This window comes from Artemia sp. Qi Xiang Cuo, chromosome 18 (assembly GCF_049724085.1).
Source record: "Artemia sp. Qi Xiang Cuo chromosome 18, ASM4972408v1, whole genome shotgun sequence".
Taxonomy (NCBI): Eukaryota; Metazoa; Arthropoda; class Branchiopoda; order Anostraca; family Artemiidae; genus Artemia; species Artemia sp. Qi Xiang Cuo.
The window spans coordinates 22098349-22118358 of NC_142811.1; the positions used below are offsets into that span (position 1 = coordinate 22098349).

Sequence of the window (20010 nt, forward strand, 5' to 3'; positions counted from 1 at the left end):
CTTATGCCAACACAGCTGTGCATGCTCCACCTCTGCTCCATTCTATTCAAAGCTTCACTCTTTACCTCTTCCCATGAAATTCTGATTTTCTTCCAATCCTTCCTTATAACCTCTCCTCACCCCGTTTTGGAATGACCTGCCTTTTGTTTGGCCCTAGCTGGTTGGCTCAAAAGCACAATCTTTGACAATCTGTTGTCCTTTATCCACAAAACTCTTCTTAGCCATCTCAACTTTCATTCATTCATTTTCAAGAAAATTCATTCATTTTGCTAGCAATTTTGTTTAGGACACTCAAACCATCTGCATAATCTAAGTCTAGGAGACATTTACTTTCCATTTGATTTCACCATTTGATTTCATTCTCTCCCAAAGCTTTTGGGAGAGCTTCATATCAAAGGAGTTGTCGTAGAAACTTTGAAAAGGGCTCATTCGATTGGAAATTGGAATGGCTAGTGTCCTTTCTAATAGTCAAAATTGATTGGAGGGCAACCACGACCATCATTTCCCCAAATATCTTCCATTGAAAGATTGAAATGATCATATCCCTTAGTATAGTTGAATTTTAAATAGAAATTATCTCTTTAAGAACGACACCCACCAACAACCCTCAGAGCAATTGTTTTAAGTTGCTCGCTAGAGAAATTTAACAGCGATATGGGTGTAATGTATTATTTATTATTTTTTCCTTTAGACCATTGCACTTCGTATCGAAGAAGTTGTCATAGAAACTTCGAAAAGAGCTCATTCATTTGGAAATCAGAGTGGCTTGTGCCCTTTTTAATAGTCAAAAGTGATTGGGAGGCAACTAACGCCCCTTCCTCACCCACCATTTCCCAAAACACATCCAATCAAAATTTTGAGATAGCCATTTTGTTCAGCATAGTTGATTTCCAGATAAAAATTATGTTTTTGGGGAGGACACTCCCCCACAGCCCTCAGGGTAAGGGTTGTAAGTTATGCCCTTGGGACATACAAGGTTCTCATAGACGGGGTTCTTGTAAAACTTCTAAAAGGGCTCATTCATTTGGAAATTCAAAGGGCTAGTGCCCTTTTTAATAGTCCAAAGTGATTGGAGGGCAACAAATCCCCTATCATGCCAACCTTTTCCCCAAACACATCCAATCAAAATTTTAAGATAGCCATTTTGTTCAACGTAGTTGCAAGTTCTGGAGATTAGGTCTTTGAGGATGACAACCTCCCCCACAGCCATCAGTGCAAGGGTTGTAAGTTATGTCCTGGGGGCATATAAGTTTTTTATAGAATGTGTTGTTGTAGAAACTTCTAAAAGAACTCATTCAATTTAAAATTGAAATGGCTAGTGCCCTTTGTAATAGTCGAAAATGATTGGAAGGCAACTAACACCCCTTCCACGCCCACCATTTCCCCAAACTCATCCAATCAAAATTTTGAAATAGCCTTTTTGTCTGGAAATCACACTTTTGAGCAAGATACTCCCCCCCCGGTCTACAGGACAAGGGTTATAAGTTATGCCCTGGGGGCATATAAGTTTTTATTTAAATATTTGTCCTAGAAACTTGAAAAAAGGGCTCATTTTATTGGAAATTCAAAAGTCTAGTGCCCTTTTTAATAGTCAAAAGTGATTTGAGCACAATTAACCTCCCTCTCATGCCCACCTTTTCCACAAACACATCCAATCAAAATTTCTAGATAGCTATTTTGTTCAGCATCACTGATTTCCAGATAGAAATTATGCTTTGAGGAGGATACTCCCCCACAACCCTCATGGCAAGGGTTTTAAGTTATGCCCTGGGGGCATACATAAAAAGCGAATTATAAATTATAGAAAGCGTTGTCATAGAAACTTCAAAAGGCTGATTCAACTGGAAATTCAAAGGGCTAGTGCCCTTTTTAATAGTCGACAGCGATTGGAGGGCAATTAACCCCCTCTCATGCCCACCTTTTCCCCAAACACATCCAATCAAAATTTTAAGATAGCCATTTTGTTCAACGTAGTTGAACGTTCTGGAAATTAGGTCTTTGAGAATGACAATCCTCCCACAGCCCTCAAAGCAAGAGTTGTAAGTTATGTCCTTGGGGCATATAAGGTTTCTATAGAACGCATTGTTTTAGAAACTTCAAAAAGGGCTCATTTGATTGGAAATTGAAATGACTATTGCCATTTTTAATTGTCGAAAGTGATTGGAAGGCAACTAACACTCCTTCCACGCCCACAATTTCCACGCCCATCATTTCCACAAAAACATCCAATCGAAATTTTGAGATAGATATTTTTTCCATGCAGTTTAAAGTTCAGGAAACTATACCTTTGATTAGAACACTCCCCCCACAGTCTTCAGGGCACGAGTTATAAGCTATGCTCTGGGGGCATATAAGTTTTTATTGAAATCTTTCTCGTAGAAAATTGAAGAAAGGCTCATTCGATTTGAAATTCAAAGGGCTAGTGCACTTTTTAATAGTCTCAAAAGTTATTTGAGGGCAACTAACCCCCCTCTCATGCCCTCCTTTTCCCTAAACACATCCAATCAAAATTTTAAGATAGAAATTTTGTTCAACATAGTTTAAAATTCTGGAAATTAGGTCTTTGAGGATGACAACACCCCCACAGCCCTCAAAGCAGGGGTTGTAAGTTATGTCATTGGGGCATATAAGGTTTAATAGCCGAAAGTGAGTGGAGATAAGTGGAGTGAGTGGAGATTAATTAACCTCCCTTTCACGCCCAACATTTCCCCAAAAACATCCAATCGAAATTTTGAGATAGCCATTTTTTCCACGCAGTTTAAAGTTCAGGAAACTATACCTTTGATTAGAACACTCCCCCCACAGCCTTCAGGGCAAGGGTTATAAGTTATGCCCTGGGGGCATATAAGTTTTTATTGAAATCTTTGTTGTAGAAACTGGAAGAAGGGCTCATTTGATTGGAAATTCAAAGGTCTAGTGCCCTTTTTAATAGTCTCGACAGTGATTTAAGGGCAACTAATCCGCCTCTCATGCCCACCTTTTCCCCAAACACATTAAATCAAAATTTTAAGATAGCAATTTGTTCAACGTAGTTGAAAGTTCTGGAAATTAGGTCCTTGAGGATGACAATCCCCCCACAGCCCTCAAAGGAAGGTTTGTAAGTTATGCCCTTGGGTCATATAAGGTTTCTGTAGAACACGTTGTAGTAGAAACTTCAAAAAGGGCTTATTTGATTGGAAGCTGAAATGGCTATTGCCCTTTTTAATAGTCAAAAGTGAATAGAAGGCAACTAACACTCCTTCCACGCCCACCATTTCCCCAAAAACTTCCAATCGAAATTTTGAGATAGCCATTTTGTTTAACGTCGTTAAAATTTTTGGAAATTAGGTCTTTAAGGATGACAACGCCTCCACACCCAAAGCCCTCAGGACAAGGGTCGTAAGTTATACCCTGGGGGCATATAAGGTTTTTACAGAATGCGATGTTGCAGAAACTTCAAAAATGGCTCATTTAATTAGAAATTGAAAGGGCGAATGTCCTTTCAATAGCCGAAAGTGATTAAAGGGCAACTAACCCCCCTCTTACGCCCACTATTTCCCCAAACACATCCAATCAAAATTTTGAGATATCTATTTTGTTCAATGTTGCCAAATGTTCTGGAAACTAGGTCTTTTAGGATGACATCTCCATCAGAGCCCTCTGTGCAAGAGTTGTAAGTTATGCCCTGGGGGCCTATGAGGTTTATATATAAAGTTGTTGTAGAAATTTCAAAAAGGGCTCATTTGATTGGAAATTGAACTTGCCCTTTTTCATAGCCGAAAGTGAGTGGAGATTAATTAACCTCCCTTTCACGCCCAACATTTCCCCAAAAACATCCAATCGAAATTTTGAGATAGCCATTTTTTCCACGCAGTTTAAAGTTCAGGAAACTATACCTTTGATTAGAACACTCCCCCACAGCCTTCAGTGCAAGGGTTATAAGTTATGCCCTGGGGACATATAAGTTTTTATTGAAATGTTTGTTGTAGAAACTTGAAGAAGGGCTCATTTGATTGGAAATTCAAAGGGCTAGTGCCCTTTTTAATAGTCTCGAAAGTGATTTAAGGGCAACTAATCCCTCTCTCATGCCCACCTTTTCCCCAAACACATCCAATCAAAGTTTTAAGATAGCAATTTTGTTCAACGTAGTTGAAAGTTCTGGAAATTAGGTCTTTGAGGATGACAATCCTCCCACAGCCCTCAAAGGAAGGGTTGTAAGTTATGCCCTTGGAAGGATATAAGGTTTCTTTAGAACGCGTTGTTGTAGAAACTTCAAAAAGGGCTCATTCGATTGGAAATTGACATGTCTATTGCCCTTTTTAATAGTCGAAAGTGATTAGAAGGCAACTAACACCTCTTCCATGCCCACCATTTCCCCAAAAACTTCCAATCGAAATTTTGAGATAACCATTTTTTTCACGTGGTTTAAAGTTCAGGAAACTATACTTTTGATTAGAATAATCCCCCCCCCCCACAGTCTTCAGGGCAAGAGTTATACGTTATGCCCTGGAGTATATGAGTTTTTATTGAAATCTTTGTCATAGGAATTTGAAGAAGGGCTCATTCAATTGGGAATTCAAAGGGCTAGTGCCCTTTTTAATAGTCTCGAAAGTGATTTGACAGCAACTAACCCCCTTCTCTCGCCCACCTTTCCCCAAATACATCCAATCAAAATTTTTAGATAGCCATTTTATTCAACGTAGTTGAAATTTTTCGAAATTAGGTCTTTAAGGAGACAACGCCTCCACACCCACAGCCCTCAGGGCAACGGTCGTAAGTTATGCCTTGGGGGCATTTCATTTTTTTTTAAAGAAAGCAATATTATAGAAACTTCAAAAAGGGCTCATTCCATTGGAAATTGAAAGGGCTAATGTCCTTTTAATAGCCGAAAGTAATTTAAGGGCAACTAACCCCCTTCTCACACCCACTGTTTCCCCAAACACATCTAATCAAAATTTTGAGATAGCTATTTTGTTCAATGTAGTCGAAAGTTCTGGAAATTAGGTCTTTTAGGATGATAACCCCTTCAGAGCCCTCAGTGTAAGGGTTGTAAGTTATGCCCTGGGGCATTTAAGGTTTATATATAAAGTTGTTGCTGAAATTTCAAAAAGGGCTCATTTGATTGGTTATTGAAATTGCCCTTTTTAATAGTCGAAAGTGATTGGAGATTAATTAACCCCCCTCTCATGCCCACCATTTCCCCAAAAACATTCAATCGAAGTTTAGAGATAGTCATTTTGTTCAATGTAGTTTAAAGTTCTGGAAAATATGTATTTAAGGATGGCAAACCCCCCAGAGCCCCCATGGCAAAGGTTGTAAGTAATGCCCTGGGGGCATATAAGGTTTTTATAGATAGAGTTGTTGTAACAACTTCAAAAGTGGCTCATTCAATTACACATCCAATCAAAATTTTCATATAGCCATTTTGTTCAACGTTATAGAAAGTTTTGGAAATTAGGTCTTTGAGGATGACACCCTTCCTCCAGCCCTCAGAGCAAGTGTTGTAAGTTATGTCCTGGGGGCATATAAGGGTTTATTGAAAGCGTTTTTTTTGAAACTTCAAAAGGGCTCATTTGATTGGAAATGGAAAATGCTAGTGTCTCTTTTTACAGTTGAAAGTGATTACAGAGCGACAAACGCCCTTCTCACGCCCACAATTTTCCCAGACACATCCAATCAAAAATTTGAGATACCCATTTTGTTTAACGTAGTTGAAAGTTTTAGAAATTAGGTTTTAGAGCATGACAGCCATCCTCACAGCCCTTAGGATAAGGGTTGCAATTTACGCCCTGGGGGCATATAAGGTATATATAATTGACTATATAATCCCTTTTTAATAGTCAAAAGTTATTGCATGGCTTGACATTTTTATAGTAAAGATCGATGTGGGTATAATGCATTATTGTTTTGTTGTTGTTTAGACCAGGGCACTTCTTATCGAAGGAGTTGTCGTTGGAGCTTCAAAAAGTGCTCATTTGATTGAAAATAATAAGGGCTGATGCCCTTTTTAATAGTCGAAAGTGATTGGAGGGAAACTAATCCCCCTCCCACGCCCATCCTCCCATTTGCCTTTATGCTTAAAAACTTAATGTTGCCTTAAGATTAAATCAAAATGCACTGTGTTAAAGCTAATTCCCAATAAGGCATCTCAGCAGTATCCCAAGAACGACTGATGGTATTATGTTCAAACTTTCGGGGCTACTTCTGCTCTTAAACTTTAACCAAATCAATCCAAGCTATCAAAGAAAGTAAACAGATTTTTTTTTGCGAATGGTATCCAGTTTTCCATTTCAGTTCAACTAGAGGAGGTATGAAACTAAATTAAGCACCACTATTTCTGTCCAGATTTTTATAAGGGTGTATGATGTTAAAAATTGCTGAAAATTTTTCTCCAGCATACAAATAGCAGGCCAAACTATAAAATCTTAAAAAACGAAAAGCTTTAAAGTATTGTTTTCTTTTTCCCTGAAAAGACTATCTCAATATGATACAAACAGAATATAATTTAAAAAACTGTTTCACAAAATAAGTTTTTCAAAGAAAAGTAAAGAGCTCCATTAAACCAAAAATGATCAAAAATCAAATCAAGTAATCTACTAAGCATGAAACTACCACAAATCCGCATCGATAAATAAATGAAACCCAAAACAAACAGAAATTACAATAAATGACCGAGTCAAACCCAAAACGAGCAGAAATTAACATAAGTTGGGCTCAAACCACCTTTGCCTTCCCAAGGCCATAACATAATCTGCACTTTACTGAAAAAAATAAAATGTGCATTGTCAGTTTAATATACATATACTTATATTTAGTAATCAAAATGTTAATATTATTTGATTTTATTAAACTTATAAAAGTAAAAACATTTATATTTTTTTTCAGTAAAGTGCAAATCATGTTCTGGCCTTGGGAAGCCATAGGGGTTTTGAACCCTACTCATGTTAATATCTGCTCGTTTTGAGTTTGACTCGGTTATTTATTATAATTTCTGTTCGTTTTGGGTTTCATTTATTTTGGGTTTCTTATATCAATGCAGCTTTGTCACAGTTTAACAAATTTTCAAAAGATTTTTCTAATCTCTTCCTAACACTCTCCGTGGCACAAATTAAGGCCCCGTTCCTATGTTTAATTAGGACAAGGCCAGGCTGACTTCTTCCTTTTAGTTAATTAATTATAAAAACTGTTTCCACAAAATAATTTTTTCAAAGAAAAGTAAAGAACTCCATTAAACCAGAAATGAAACAAAATAAAATCAAATAATCTACCAAGCGTTGATAAATTCATTGATAAATAAATGAAATCCAAAGCGAACAGAAATTACAATAAATAACCGAGTCGAACTCAAAACGAGCAGAAACTTACATGAGTAAGGCTCAAAACCCCTATACATTCCCAAGGCCAGAACATAATTTACACTTTACTGAAAAAAATATACATATTTTTACTTTTATAATTTTAATAAATCAAATAATATTAACATTTTGATTAATAAATATCATTATATGTATATTAAACTGACATTGCACATTCATTTGTATTTTTTTCAGTAAAAGTGCAAATTATGTTATGGCCTTGGGAAGGCATAGGGGTTTTAAACCCTACTCATGTTAATTTCTGCTCGTTTTGAGTTTGACTAGGTTGTTTAATGTAATTTCTGTTCGTTTTGGGTTTCATTTATTTATAGATGCTGATTTGTAGTAATTTCATGCTTGGTAGATTATTTTATTTTATTTTTGCTCATTTTTGTTGAATGGAGTTCTTTACTTTTCTTTGAAAAGCTTATTTTGTGAAAAAGGTTTTTTTTTAATTCATCCATATAAACAGGGATATAACATAACCCTGCTTAACTCCTGACTCAGCGCCAAACAAGCTACTAACTTCAGTTCCTACCATTCTTATACATAGTACTAGTGACATTAATGTAGTTATTTAGTATACAATACAAGGAGAGGACCTTCACTAAAGCTTTTTTATCAGATGAATCAAATACCTTTTCCTGATTGATAAAGTTGAGGACTAAAGGAGTATGATGATTCAGTCACTTAATCAAGGAGTAAAAATTTGGCCAATGCTTCCTCTCCCTTTCCTTAATCCACGCTGTTCATCTCTTTAAACTTTATCTATAGCATTTCTTAATCTAATAATTGTTATCATGTTAAATGATTTGCTTCCTACAGAAATGAAGCTACTCCCTCTACAATTACCACATTCAATCTTATCAACTCTTTTTTATAAAAGGATTTAATTAAAGTTAACTGAAGTCACTAAGTATTTCTTCTTTTTCAAAAATCTCATTTATAGTCTTCACTTTTATCTCTAACTTTGCAGCTACCATATTTTTAAAAATCATTACCATACTATCAGCACCTTAGACCTTATGATTATTTAAGGCTTTTAGTCCTGTCTCTAATTCCTCCTTACGAAATAAATCTTCCTTCACCTCCAAATTGTCAAAAAAATTTCATTCTTTTCTGGATTGTTTCTCACAAATTTATCCCAGTATGAAACATTCTCAAAATAAACTACTCATCTCTCTTTAACATTTTCCTTGTCACTAACTTTCCTTGTTCTCCCAATTTTTAAACATGCCAATACCATATCTTACTATTATTTCATTTTCGCTGGATCTTCAAAATCCTTGGTATTTTTATCCATTGCCTCCATTTCACTCCTCTTTAATTAATATTTCTATGTCTTCTATACCTTGCTTATATTCCTTTTTTTCAGTACAAAAAGGTAACATTACAAAAGTAACAATACAAAATTATTGTTACTTTTCTTGATTATTGGAAGATTTTTGTTCCTATTCCCCCCCCCAGTTTTAATGGGTTAAGTTCCAGATGACATGACTTTTATATCTTACAATGTAGATGATTTAGGGAAATGAAATCTTTTGGAATGGATCCAGAATTTGAATTATGTCTCTTGAATGTCTTTTGACATATCCACTTCCACTCCTTCTGCTCTAAAAGGTATTGGTCTTTCATGAACTTGCAGAATTCAGAAATAAATCTAAAGTGCAAAGGAACGCGTTTTGACCCTCGTGCCTTTGTTAAATCTTGATCTGTAAAGTTCGAAAGATTTTGGAAATTTGGTTGCATTATTTTTACCAGTGCTGCAGTAAAACGATTTTTATTTACTATCTGTAGTGGCTATATTTGTGTTTAGAGCAGGGCTGTACGTAAAATGTGGCTTCTTACTCTATTGCAGGCTCTTGAACCAAGCTAATAAAAATGACAATTCTGTAGGCAATTCAGATTTAGCACACAATTGTTCCCAGGAGTATGCTGCTAAAAAACGTCAGCTAAACCTTGAACACAGCCTTGTTCCCAAGTTCATGCTTATAGCAAATATTATTCAAATAAGCAGATTGAGAATCTCCATAATTTTTGGGCTTCTATAAGGCTGAAGCCATTCTGAGCCCCATGGTATAACCTTGAGTGTAGACAAATATATATGGACCATTTTCATTATAAGAAATTTATTGTGTTGTATTTTGTTTTAGATGTTTATCAGTTTAAATAAATGCATTTTGAGTTCATCTATTAAAAAAGTTCTGTTAAAAAAAGAAAAATAAATTAGGACATCAAAGATAAAAGCAACCATATTTTTTCCTTTGCTCTGAAACCTTAACTGAGTTGTCTTTATGGCCAGGAATTTTAATCAAATCAGCACAGACAAGAACATTTCACACTAAAGGTCAATGCAACCACATTTTTTCGTTTTTCGTTCTTGGTGAGCTTTCTTTGGTCCCCCAAGTCAAAACTTAAAATGTACTTGATCTCTCCATCCAATATTTCCTTTTATTTTTAGCTGTGTCCCTTAAGCTCTTAATTTATACCCTTAGCCGTTCCTGAGATATTGTAGACATGCTATTTTGACAACCTGGATACATATAGCTTCTTTGGATTTAGTTCAAAATCCCCCTCTGCATTCCCTGAAGGTTTTAGCTAATGCACTTAGTTATGTCTGAGATATTGGAGATATGCCCATTTGAGAACCTGGATGCATAGTGTTTTGTTATATAGGCCTACTTATACTTCCCATGAAAAGTTTAACTTAATATCCTTAGCTATTCCTGAGTTATTGCATATCGGCTGTGCCATTTTTGAAGCTATAATTCACTTATTGTCCCTTTCTCTCCCATTTGATATACCCTGAAAACAAGGACGTATCCAAGGGGGGGAGGGTTATCCGGTTTGAACACCCCCCCCCCCAAACTTTTTGGCAGAGTCGAAAATTAGTCTAAAAATACCTGTAAAGACAAAACCTTACCAGAAAAACGGGAAAAAAATCGAGTAACCCCCCACCAAACAAAAATCCTGGATCCGCTCTTGCCTGAAATTTTCAACTTAGTACCCTTAGCCATTCCTGAGACATTACAATGTCCCCTTTTTATGACTACTGTATGATGCATATAGTGTCTTTCATTTCTGTTCAGCACTGACTATACTCTGAAAGTTTCAACTTAGTACCCATAGAAGTTTCTGGGATATTGCAGACATAGATAGTTTCTTAAACCACATTGGCCTGACATCACATAAAGAAAGAAAAACGAGCAAAAGTGTAATCAAACACGTGAACAATCCCTTAGGTCTCAAAGGGTGTCTGCAAGAAATGCAATAATTACAATCCGAAATCAGATGACAAAGTTCTCCAACTTATTTAATTGCTGGCTCGTTTTGTTTTTGAGAGATTGAATTGTTTTCTTTTCTTTCTCAGTTGTTCACTAGTATCCGTCGATGGCAGTTCATAATTTTTTGGATTTTCTGTAAATCGCGGATATTGGCGAATAACTCGCTTTTATGGTTGTTAGGTATTTTTAATTCTTATAATTTTTGGCTTTTATTGAATTTTATTCATCTTTTAAGTTTTTGGTTTTTTCTTGGGTTTTTTGGTTCTTTTCACATTGACTTTCCGTGTTTGTTTTTTGTTGTTCTTTTCTTCGGTACTTTCCTTGGATACATTATTTTGTTTCGCGCTGAAGAAGAGGGGCGTTTGTCTTCTCGAAATATTCGCTTTGTTGTGTTTTTTCAGTATTTTGATTTGGCCTATAAAAACCCCATTTTTGCTCGTTTTTCTTTCTTTATTGCAGACATGTCCTTTTGACAACTGGGTGCACAAAGTGTCTTAGGATTTAGTTCAAAATAGTTTTCAAAATTCCCTGAAAGTATCAGTTTAGTACCCTTAGCTGTTCCTGAGATTTTGCTGAAACGCCCTTTTGACAACCTGGAAGCACATAGTGTTTCCTGATTTATCTCAACATGCAGCGAAAACTTCAATTAGTACCCCTTAGTGGCTCTTGAAATATTGCAGATAAGCCATTTTTGCAACATAGATGAGCATATTGTCTTTGGGTTTTGTTCAACATCTCCCTCAGTATGCCCTGCAAGTTTCAATTCAATGCCCTTAGCCATGCTGGTATTTGGAAGATGTGACCTTTGGACCACTTGGAGGCACAAAGTGACTTTTGAGTTTGTTCAGCACCCTCCTCACCTTTAAGTGAAAGTTTCATCTTAATACCCTTATAAATTCTTGTGATATTGTAGATATGCCTTTTTGGCAACCTGGATGTACTTAGTGTCATATAATTTAGTTCAATATTTCCTTCAACTCTTCCTGAAAGCTTCAACTGAGTATCCTTAGCTGTACTAGAGACATTGAAGTTACATCCTTTTGACAACCTGGAAGTGTACACTATGTTTTGATGTAACTCAACATGCACTGAAAGTTTCAACTTAATAAAATTATTTTCAGTAAAGGCAAATTATGTTTTGGTCCTTAGAAGGCACAGGGGGCATTAATCCTACTCCTCTTTCTGGTGGCATCTGCTCGTTTTTAGTTTAACATGGGTATTTATTGTAATTTCCGTTTGTTTTGGGGTTCGTTTTTTTATTGATAATGGTTTATGGTCGTTTTACACTTGAAATATTATTTGACTTTATTTCTGATTGTCTTTGTTTTACTGCATTTTTTTGCTTTTCTTTTAAAAACTTCTTTTTTTGAGAAAAGTTTCTTAAAGTTATTCGAGACAAAGTGACTGTGATAAAACAGTCATTTATTGTATATACCACAACAAGTTGAGACAATCATGACCCATATGCTCTTACAACTGGCAGATTAAAATTTCTCTTTGAATGTTGACATTCCTACTGGCTCAAATAAATCCATTCCAATATCAGCCATTCCATCCAATCTACTCAATTGCAGTACATATAGTATATTTTATTGACTGTAAATTTGTCATTTTATGCTATAGGGTTTTAAAAAACAAGTTTTTGAAGTTAAAAGTTTACTTAAAACTTAACCAACATACATTGACCTATTACAAGGGAGGCTGAAACTCCCTGAACCTCCTGCCTTTTGCTCTAAAACTGTAGTAGTGTTTTACTGAAAGCATTATACAGGAAAACAAAACAAAAACAAAAAACAATTGGTAACTACGTGTATTTTCTTTTCTGATTGCATCACAAAACAGTTGAATTAAAATTTCATTAATTAATGACAATGGAAATAACTTAGCCATTCCCAAAGCAGTATGATAAAAATATAAAAATTTATATCACATTGATTTTGTGTTAGATTATTCATTCTTGAAGCATTAAGTATAAAAGTCAAATTTTAGGGCAAAGTGTAGGGGATTGAGATGGAGATGGATTCAGCCCAGTTTCTACATAAGATATATTCCGTTCTGTAAAAGTTGTAATGTTACTCTCGACTCAAGTTAGTTAAAAAAAGAGAGAGAGAGAAAAAAAATCTTTTTTTCAATGAAAAGTAGAACCGCGTCAAAATTTGAGACAAACTGAAATAAAATGAGTGAAAAAATTAAAACAAAAATTAAAATGAATAATCAAATAAAAATTAAAATGAATAATCAAATAAAATTTAAAATGAGCATGAATCACCACAAATAAAAGCAGGTCTACCACCTCAAACCTCCTAAAATCTGGGGTTTCATTTGCGTATAAAATAAATTTTTAACATATAAAATTAGATACTGACCAACCTTCCTTGTCTTCTTTTTCTTATATGGCCTACTGTTTTTAATTTTTATTCCATTTTTGTCTGAAATGTCTCTGAATTGAAATCTCTGTAAAAATACATCTCTAGACCAATTAAATCACAAAGTAATTCTAACGAAATAAAACTAAACATTGCTGCTTACTTCCTAAATTTAAAGTAAATCTTAGGCATATCTAAGTAATGAATTTGATTTCATTAGTCTAATGTGTAATAAATTTTTTATCAATTCTGTCTTCCTTTGATATCTGTTCCTTTCAAATGTATTGAAAGTCAGTTGTAGAGTCATTTGTGGAATGATTCAAAATTCCCCCTGTTGGCCATAGAGAATCTCCTGTACCCCCTGGAATCTTGACTGTGTACGTTTTTTATGGAGCAAGTCCATTTTGCTACTAAGCCACTCAAATACAGATTTTCCTAACTATGTGTAATAGATCACACTATACATGGTGGAAGTTCCCCTATAAAACTGGTGCGAAGGAATCCTTTTAGTTTTATAAGAAATCTTACTTTTCTGGCATCTGCTTTCCCTGTTAAGTCACTAGAAACGCGTTTAGATCTCCCCAAAGGTCAGAACAATATTCGCTATATTCTCAATTAATGTTGGCAGCAAACTTTAGCAGCATTTTAGCATAGATAGTTTGTTTCAAGAATTTTCTGTTTTTTCTAAATTAGGACGATTTTGTTTTAAGTAATGCTACAAACAGATCATTTATCTGGTTGCAATCAAAAGCTTTGAAAAATACAAAATTTCAACCTGCCAGAGAACAACATTAATTAGTACAGTCCTTCAATACTTAATTGACTTAAGGTAATATTGTTTCCCCAGAGAGTGTTCAATGACTTACGAGGGAAATTTTGACTTTCTTCTGAAGGATTGTCTCAGCCGCTTTGAGAAGAAATGTGAGAACAATAGAAATCCGGATGTTTTTGTATAAAAAACTTTGTAGAAGCATGTTGCCTTTCCTCTATCTGTGAATTTTTTTACTGTGTGATTGTAACATCTTCAAATATGCAATTTAAAATTTTGAATGAAGCGTCTGTCCCCCCCCCTCCGTCCTTCTAGTCCCACTAATAACATATAAAAGCTTTGATTGTTTACCGCCATGATTATTGTTTGAATCTTTTTTAGAATCCGCCCTTTACAATTTGCAGTACAGCTTACCAGGAATAAAGTTGACCACTATGGCTTCAATTGAGGGCAATGATCCATCTAATCAAAGAAATGTTCCTGATGATGATAAGAAATCGCTTATGTTTGTTTTAAATTACCTGAGGAAAAGGGATTTAAGAGCTACAGAAGACTTACTTCGTAAAGAAACTGGTCTGTCAGAAAATGAAGCAGATGGGACTATTGGCGGGTTTCAGTCCTTGCCCATAACTACTGGTAGTGACCCAAAAACATATATTGATTCATACAAAAGCTTTTCCAAATACATTGATCAAGCTTTGGATAGCTACCGTCCTGAAATGTCGCTGGTGAGATTTCCTGTCTTTATTCACATGTACTTGCAGCTTGTTTTAAAGCGGTAATGAAGACATTGCTAAGCAGTTTATAGACAAGTTTTCTGTTGAACAAGAAGACTGGTTTCAGGTAAGAAAATATGTTCTTCCTAATTTTTCGGCTTCTTGTTTTGTTTAAAATATATATTACGAATTATAGGAACATCTAAATTATTAAATTATTTAAATTAATTTAGTTGGCTAAATTATTGAGCTCCATCATCTTATTCACAAATATTCAACTCATTACTAGGGTGAAAAGTAAGAGAGCGATTGACCAACCTCATGTACAATATTCATGAAACTAAAAGGCTCCACTTTAAAAGCTAAAAGAAGGTTTACATACGTGTTTTATTAAGTTTTATATCTTTCTAATAGTAAACGCCACCACCAAAGAAGAAGAAGATATTTGGATAAATGTTTGCATATATGCAATCATTTATGGTTGCATATATGGGCTGAATAGTCTCGACTGAAAAGCCCACTTTTATTGAAACAGAAAAAGAACAAATGCTTATCATGCTGGTAGACAATATTTTGCCAGGTACACAATACCGGGTAGGCATAGCGCAGAACTAGCAGGCCTGGATTAACTCTGGCCCAGAGAAAAACAATGATGCTATTTTTGTTTATTAAAATTCAGGGTGACGTTATTTTTGTTTGTGAATTCTTTAGTTTGTCATATAAAAAATTGATTTGACTGTAAAAGAACTATGAAGACGAAGGGGTTCATGAATTGTACGAGTCATTTATTCAGGAGGCTGGTCCTGTCCATGAGCTTACAGTTGTTTGTTACTTATCATCTGAAATCGAAAGATGTACTGATCCCCAGTCTACCCTCATGTTTATAGAATAGAATTATACGTGATAGGGATTTCCAAAGGGTATCCGGAACTTGATTTCTAAGTTGCTTACTAATGCTAATAAACATGATTTTCATCATAAGTCCAGCTATAAGGGAGAAATAATTTCTGAGACCACACTGGCCAATCATGACAAGATTATATTCACCAAAAGGTTGCTCTCAATAGAGATACTGGAGTAACCTGTCTAAGCCCCATTTATAATGAACTTACTAATTCTGATCGTTTTTATATCCTTACACACAATCAAATTTTGCAACCTAATAGAATCTCTGGTAACACCATGCCTGGTGAGCAATTTTGAAATGCCATTCAATTTTTTATTTTTTTATTCAGTTACCCTTTCACCATTGCTTTGAAAGGGTCTTTCCTATTTTAGGTTCAATGTTTGTTTTAAGGTTTGGTTTTTATTTTATCCTCTGGATTTTTATCTGGATTTTTTTTTATTGTTTGCAATGAAGACGGTCAGGCGGAGGTCTTGACCGAAATATTTGCATAGTCCTCTTCTTTATTTTTGACTGGCTGTTATTATCCTCGTTTCTCTATTCTTTACGATTCTTCTGTCTTAGCTATAAGGGAATAAAGTAGAGTTAGACAGCAGAGCTCATAGCTTATAATGGAGCATACTTCCCCGTAAATAGTTTTTCCCATGAATCGGAATGTCAGTGCTGCTATATGTTGTAGGATACAGGCTCCCTGGATATCATCTGATCGATTTGATTCAAGAAGGATGGCGGACAATTGTTACCAGTAAAAAGTAGGAAATTTGTTTCAAATTATTTTCTTTTTAGATAAAGGCCCACCTAATTTCCTCTTTGCCGGAATTCCTACCTCCCAGGAAGAGATATTGAACATGTTTTATATGAAAACAAATATTTTTAAGAAGAATTAAATGTAGCAAAGCAATTTTACCATGGAACAAGACCCAAAATTTTTTGGACTGGTTTAGACCACAACCGATTTTTTTAAAAGGTCACAGAACCATCTTTAAAGGGCTGGTTCCATAATCCTGTTTGATCGATTGAAAGATGTATCAATTAACACTTTTGAAATTAAATTGATCTGTCAGGTTCTGATCTCTGAAAAGTATTATCAAGGTATTTATTCTTACTGCCAAAAAGATTTTGTCAGGATTAGACAATCTCTTTGGGCAGCGGTCCTGATGAGGAAGATTGATGAATCCTCTCCTTTTCCCCGTATCCCCAGTAGAGGTTGAAATGTGCTGGACAAAATCAGAACTAGGGGACTAGCTTTTACCTCACATCATGCATGGTTGAGATATGCCAATCCCTTTGAGTAGACGTATAGATGACCAGGTTTACGAAATTCCGTCTAACACCTCCCCGTGAATTGAATCACTGTTGTTCTTGTTTGAGTAAACTTCTGGACCCGAGCTTTATTTGCTTACATATGAAACTCCTTCAAAGCCTATAATTTAAGCGGAATTATTCAGATTTCGGGGTTTTTAGGTTTGCTTTTTTCGTCATTTTGGCATTTCAGCATTTCATTTAGTGTCATGTTTTAATTTTTTGGTTCTTGCATGATTTTATCAGCTCATATGGACGGACAGTCGAACATAGGTGGGGTTCCCTGTCATGGGTAGATGGTTATCATTGGTAGAGCTCCTTTTCCAATAGAAGAGAGTAAAAGATTCAAAATAAGGAAGACTGTTGAGTCTCATATTCTGAAAGTTAAGGTAACTGGGAGATTGCAGTCAAAGCTCCTCCATTTTCAGCGACTCTTTATATGTTTTCCCTTTTTTGTTCTGCGAAAAAGTGAATTTTAGGTCTAATTTCTTCTAATTCAGCTTTTTCCATTGAATAGTTTTTATTCCTAATTTATTAATCCATTTTTAATTTTATTTTATGTCGTGTTAAATATTTTGCCAAAATAGGCTGTTGGACTTGAATTATAATAAATTTCAAGGTGGAAAACAAGTATGAAATATCTCTGGAAAAACTTACGATTAAGCAAATTTTTATTTGATTACGATTCTATTTAACCAATACGTATATTTATATCGTTGTTTTCATTATCTCTAAATTTTGTATGGTTTTTACTAATTTCTCCTAAAGAATTTCGGGCACTTCGTAATCTCCCCGAAAATCAGTATCCGTGAATACACGAAAGTTAACCCAAAACACAGACTGTTGGTTTTTATGTGGATTTTGGGGAACCCAATTTTCTTTCAGAGAGTTTCGGGGAAACCCCGTAAAATAAAAAGATAGTGGAAGAACTGATTCATCTAATACGAAATTTGGTTGGTATAAATTAGTTTGTATATTCGTTGAATCCCACTTCCAATTTTGATTAGATGACATGCGCCACATTCAATTTTGAGTCTCGCAGGTCGCAATTAAAAAAAAATCAAATGGTTGGGAACTAAATTTGTAATTTTTCAATTTGTAAAATTGGGTAATATTAATTTCATCGAATGAAATTAATTGCTTTTCTTGTAAAAAAAGGAAAAAAAGTGGCATGGTTTTTGGAATAGCAACCTCAAAACTATGTCCCTTAATTTGTGTTAAAAAAAAATTAAACAACAAAAAGTCAGGTACATTTGTCTATGCACAATTTAATCTAAGTTCATAGAGGGACAAATTGATTATTTCTATTTTACAGGAAGATATAATACGGCAAAAAATGTCATTCGAAACGATCAGCTATACGGCAATGAATTTGTTGATTCAATGAAAAATGCAGATTACACAATTCGCATGTCAAAAGATGTATATTCGTCTTTAAAAAGATTTTTGTCCGATCCAACAAATAAAGCTGTTTCAACAACAATCCGTGATCATATACAAATAGATATTCATGATGGTTTACCTCGGAGCAAGGAGACAGTTGACTCTTTAATTGGCTCTCGAATTGGAGAGTCGTCTTCTGCTGAAAACAAAGCCAAAGTGTTTTATGGACTTCTTCGTGAGCCAGATATTCAATATACATCAATAGAAATTGAGGATAATGAAAATGGTGAACTTGCCCCTGAAGGGGAAAAACCAAAAAAAAGAAGATAAAAAAAGATTCACTCTATGGAAAGAAATCTCGTAATTATCCAAATGCTCCACCTAATTGTAGGATACCCTTGCCAGAGTTGAGAGAATTTTATGTTGCTGAGAAAAAAGAGCGGCGAGGGAGGCTGAAAAGAGAGTGGCAATTGGTGCAGATAACCTACCATCAATTTGCTTTTATACAATGATGAACTCGAGTGAAATTGTTACATGCATAGAAATTGCTGAAGATTCCAGTTTGATTGCCGCCGGATTTTCCGATTCCAGCTTAAAGGTAAGACTTAAATTTATATTAGCAACCCCGCAACGAATCATTGTGTTTTCATTATATTAAAGCGAATTGAATATGGCTTTCAAGCTATTTGCGATGACAGGTTTTGCTCAAGGACACTGATTGAAATCCACATTAAACTACTACGTTTATCTTTCTAACATGGTTTCAATTCGGTATACGTCATACATCTGGTATCCATTTAGTATACATAAAACAATGTTTGGTCGTCTCTGAGTTAACGATTAATTTAAAAACCAAAGTTTTTCCGAGGGAAGTAAAGAGCGAAGTTGAAACTTAAAACGGACAAAAATTATTACTTCACAGGCTATCTAATATATATATCAATAAAACTAGTACGAATAAACCAACTAATTATGTTTCTAGGATTATAGAAAACTAGTGCTTTACTGAAAACACAAAAGTCAAGCATAAAAACAGGAATATTGATTTGGGAGTCAAAAGTGAGTATTTAGCCAGACAACAATAAACTAATCTATAAAGCTTTTCATAGTCTTACACCAGTTCTGACATCAGTAACTTTTAGTATACAATTAAAATTATGTTAAAAACATAAGTGTCAAATTAAATATTTTTTTAATTACTGCAGAATCATTGAACAACATACAGAAATATTGGATTGATTTATCGGGCAGCACTTTGGTCTAGCCTGCTATAATGCCAATAGTGAGTAATACATAATCTTAAATTGTAAGAAATATGCTTTAGTATTATTCGAAATGAAAACAGAATAAGACATAATATGAACTCTGGAAATTTGGTCTCTGTACAACAGTGAATTTCAAGCTATGATACCAATTCTAAAGCTAGTCTAGAGTCCTAAAACTGTCAAGATGGCTTTACTCCGAACTTGTCTACAGACTAATCCTGACATGTCCTTTTCAGAATCAAAATGAGAGACAGTCATTTAACTCAGCCATTGTGCAGAAGTAATACCAAATTAAACGAAAAAAAAACAACAACAAAAAAACAAAGCAAAAATACTAAAATAGATTTTTAATTACAGCGTTGCCTATAGTAAAGGCCATACGGCTCCAATGTTTTATTATTTATTAATTAAAAAAAACTTTCCAAAAAATAAGTTTTTAAAAGAAAAATAAAAGTCATTTTAAACTTAAGCTCAGCAGATACAAATACCTTTTAAAATTAAAATTCAAAACGATCAGAAATTACTATTAAAGAATAAATGAAACGCAAAGCGAACAGAAATTTAATAAACAGTCATAGCAAAAAACATACAACAGGTAATAATAGAAATTAATAAATAAATCTTAAAGCGAGTAATGCTTAAATTGAATATGACAATCAAGCTTAAAACGAAAAAAAAAATTTTCCT

General features: G+C 34.6%; 1 protein-coding gene across 1 annotated transcript in view; it reads left to right on the forward strand.

Moving 5' to 3' along the window:
- The window catches only part of LOC148941329 (transcription initiation factor TFIID subunit 5-like), a 279459-nt gene that overhangs the window by 4647 nt on the left and 254802 nt on the right, over positions 1-20010 (forward strand). Inside the window, 5 exon segments of the mRNA XM_089104692.1 lie at positions 14135-14532; positions 14534-14604; positions 18004-18383; positions 18386-18490; positions 18493-18656. Of these exon segments, the coding sequence (XP_088960818.1) occupies positions 14188-14532; positions 14534-14604; positions 18004-18383; positions 18386-18490; positions 18493-18656 (1065 nt within the window). The 5' untranslated portion in view covers positions 14135-14187.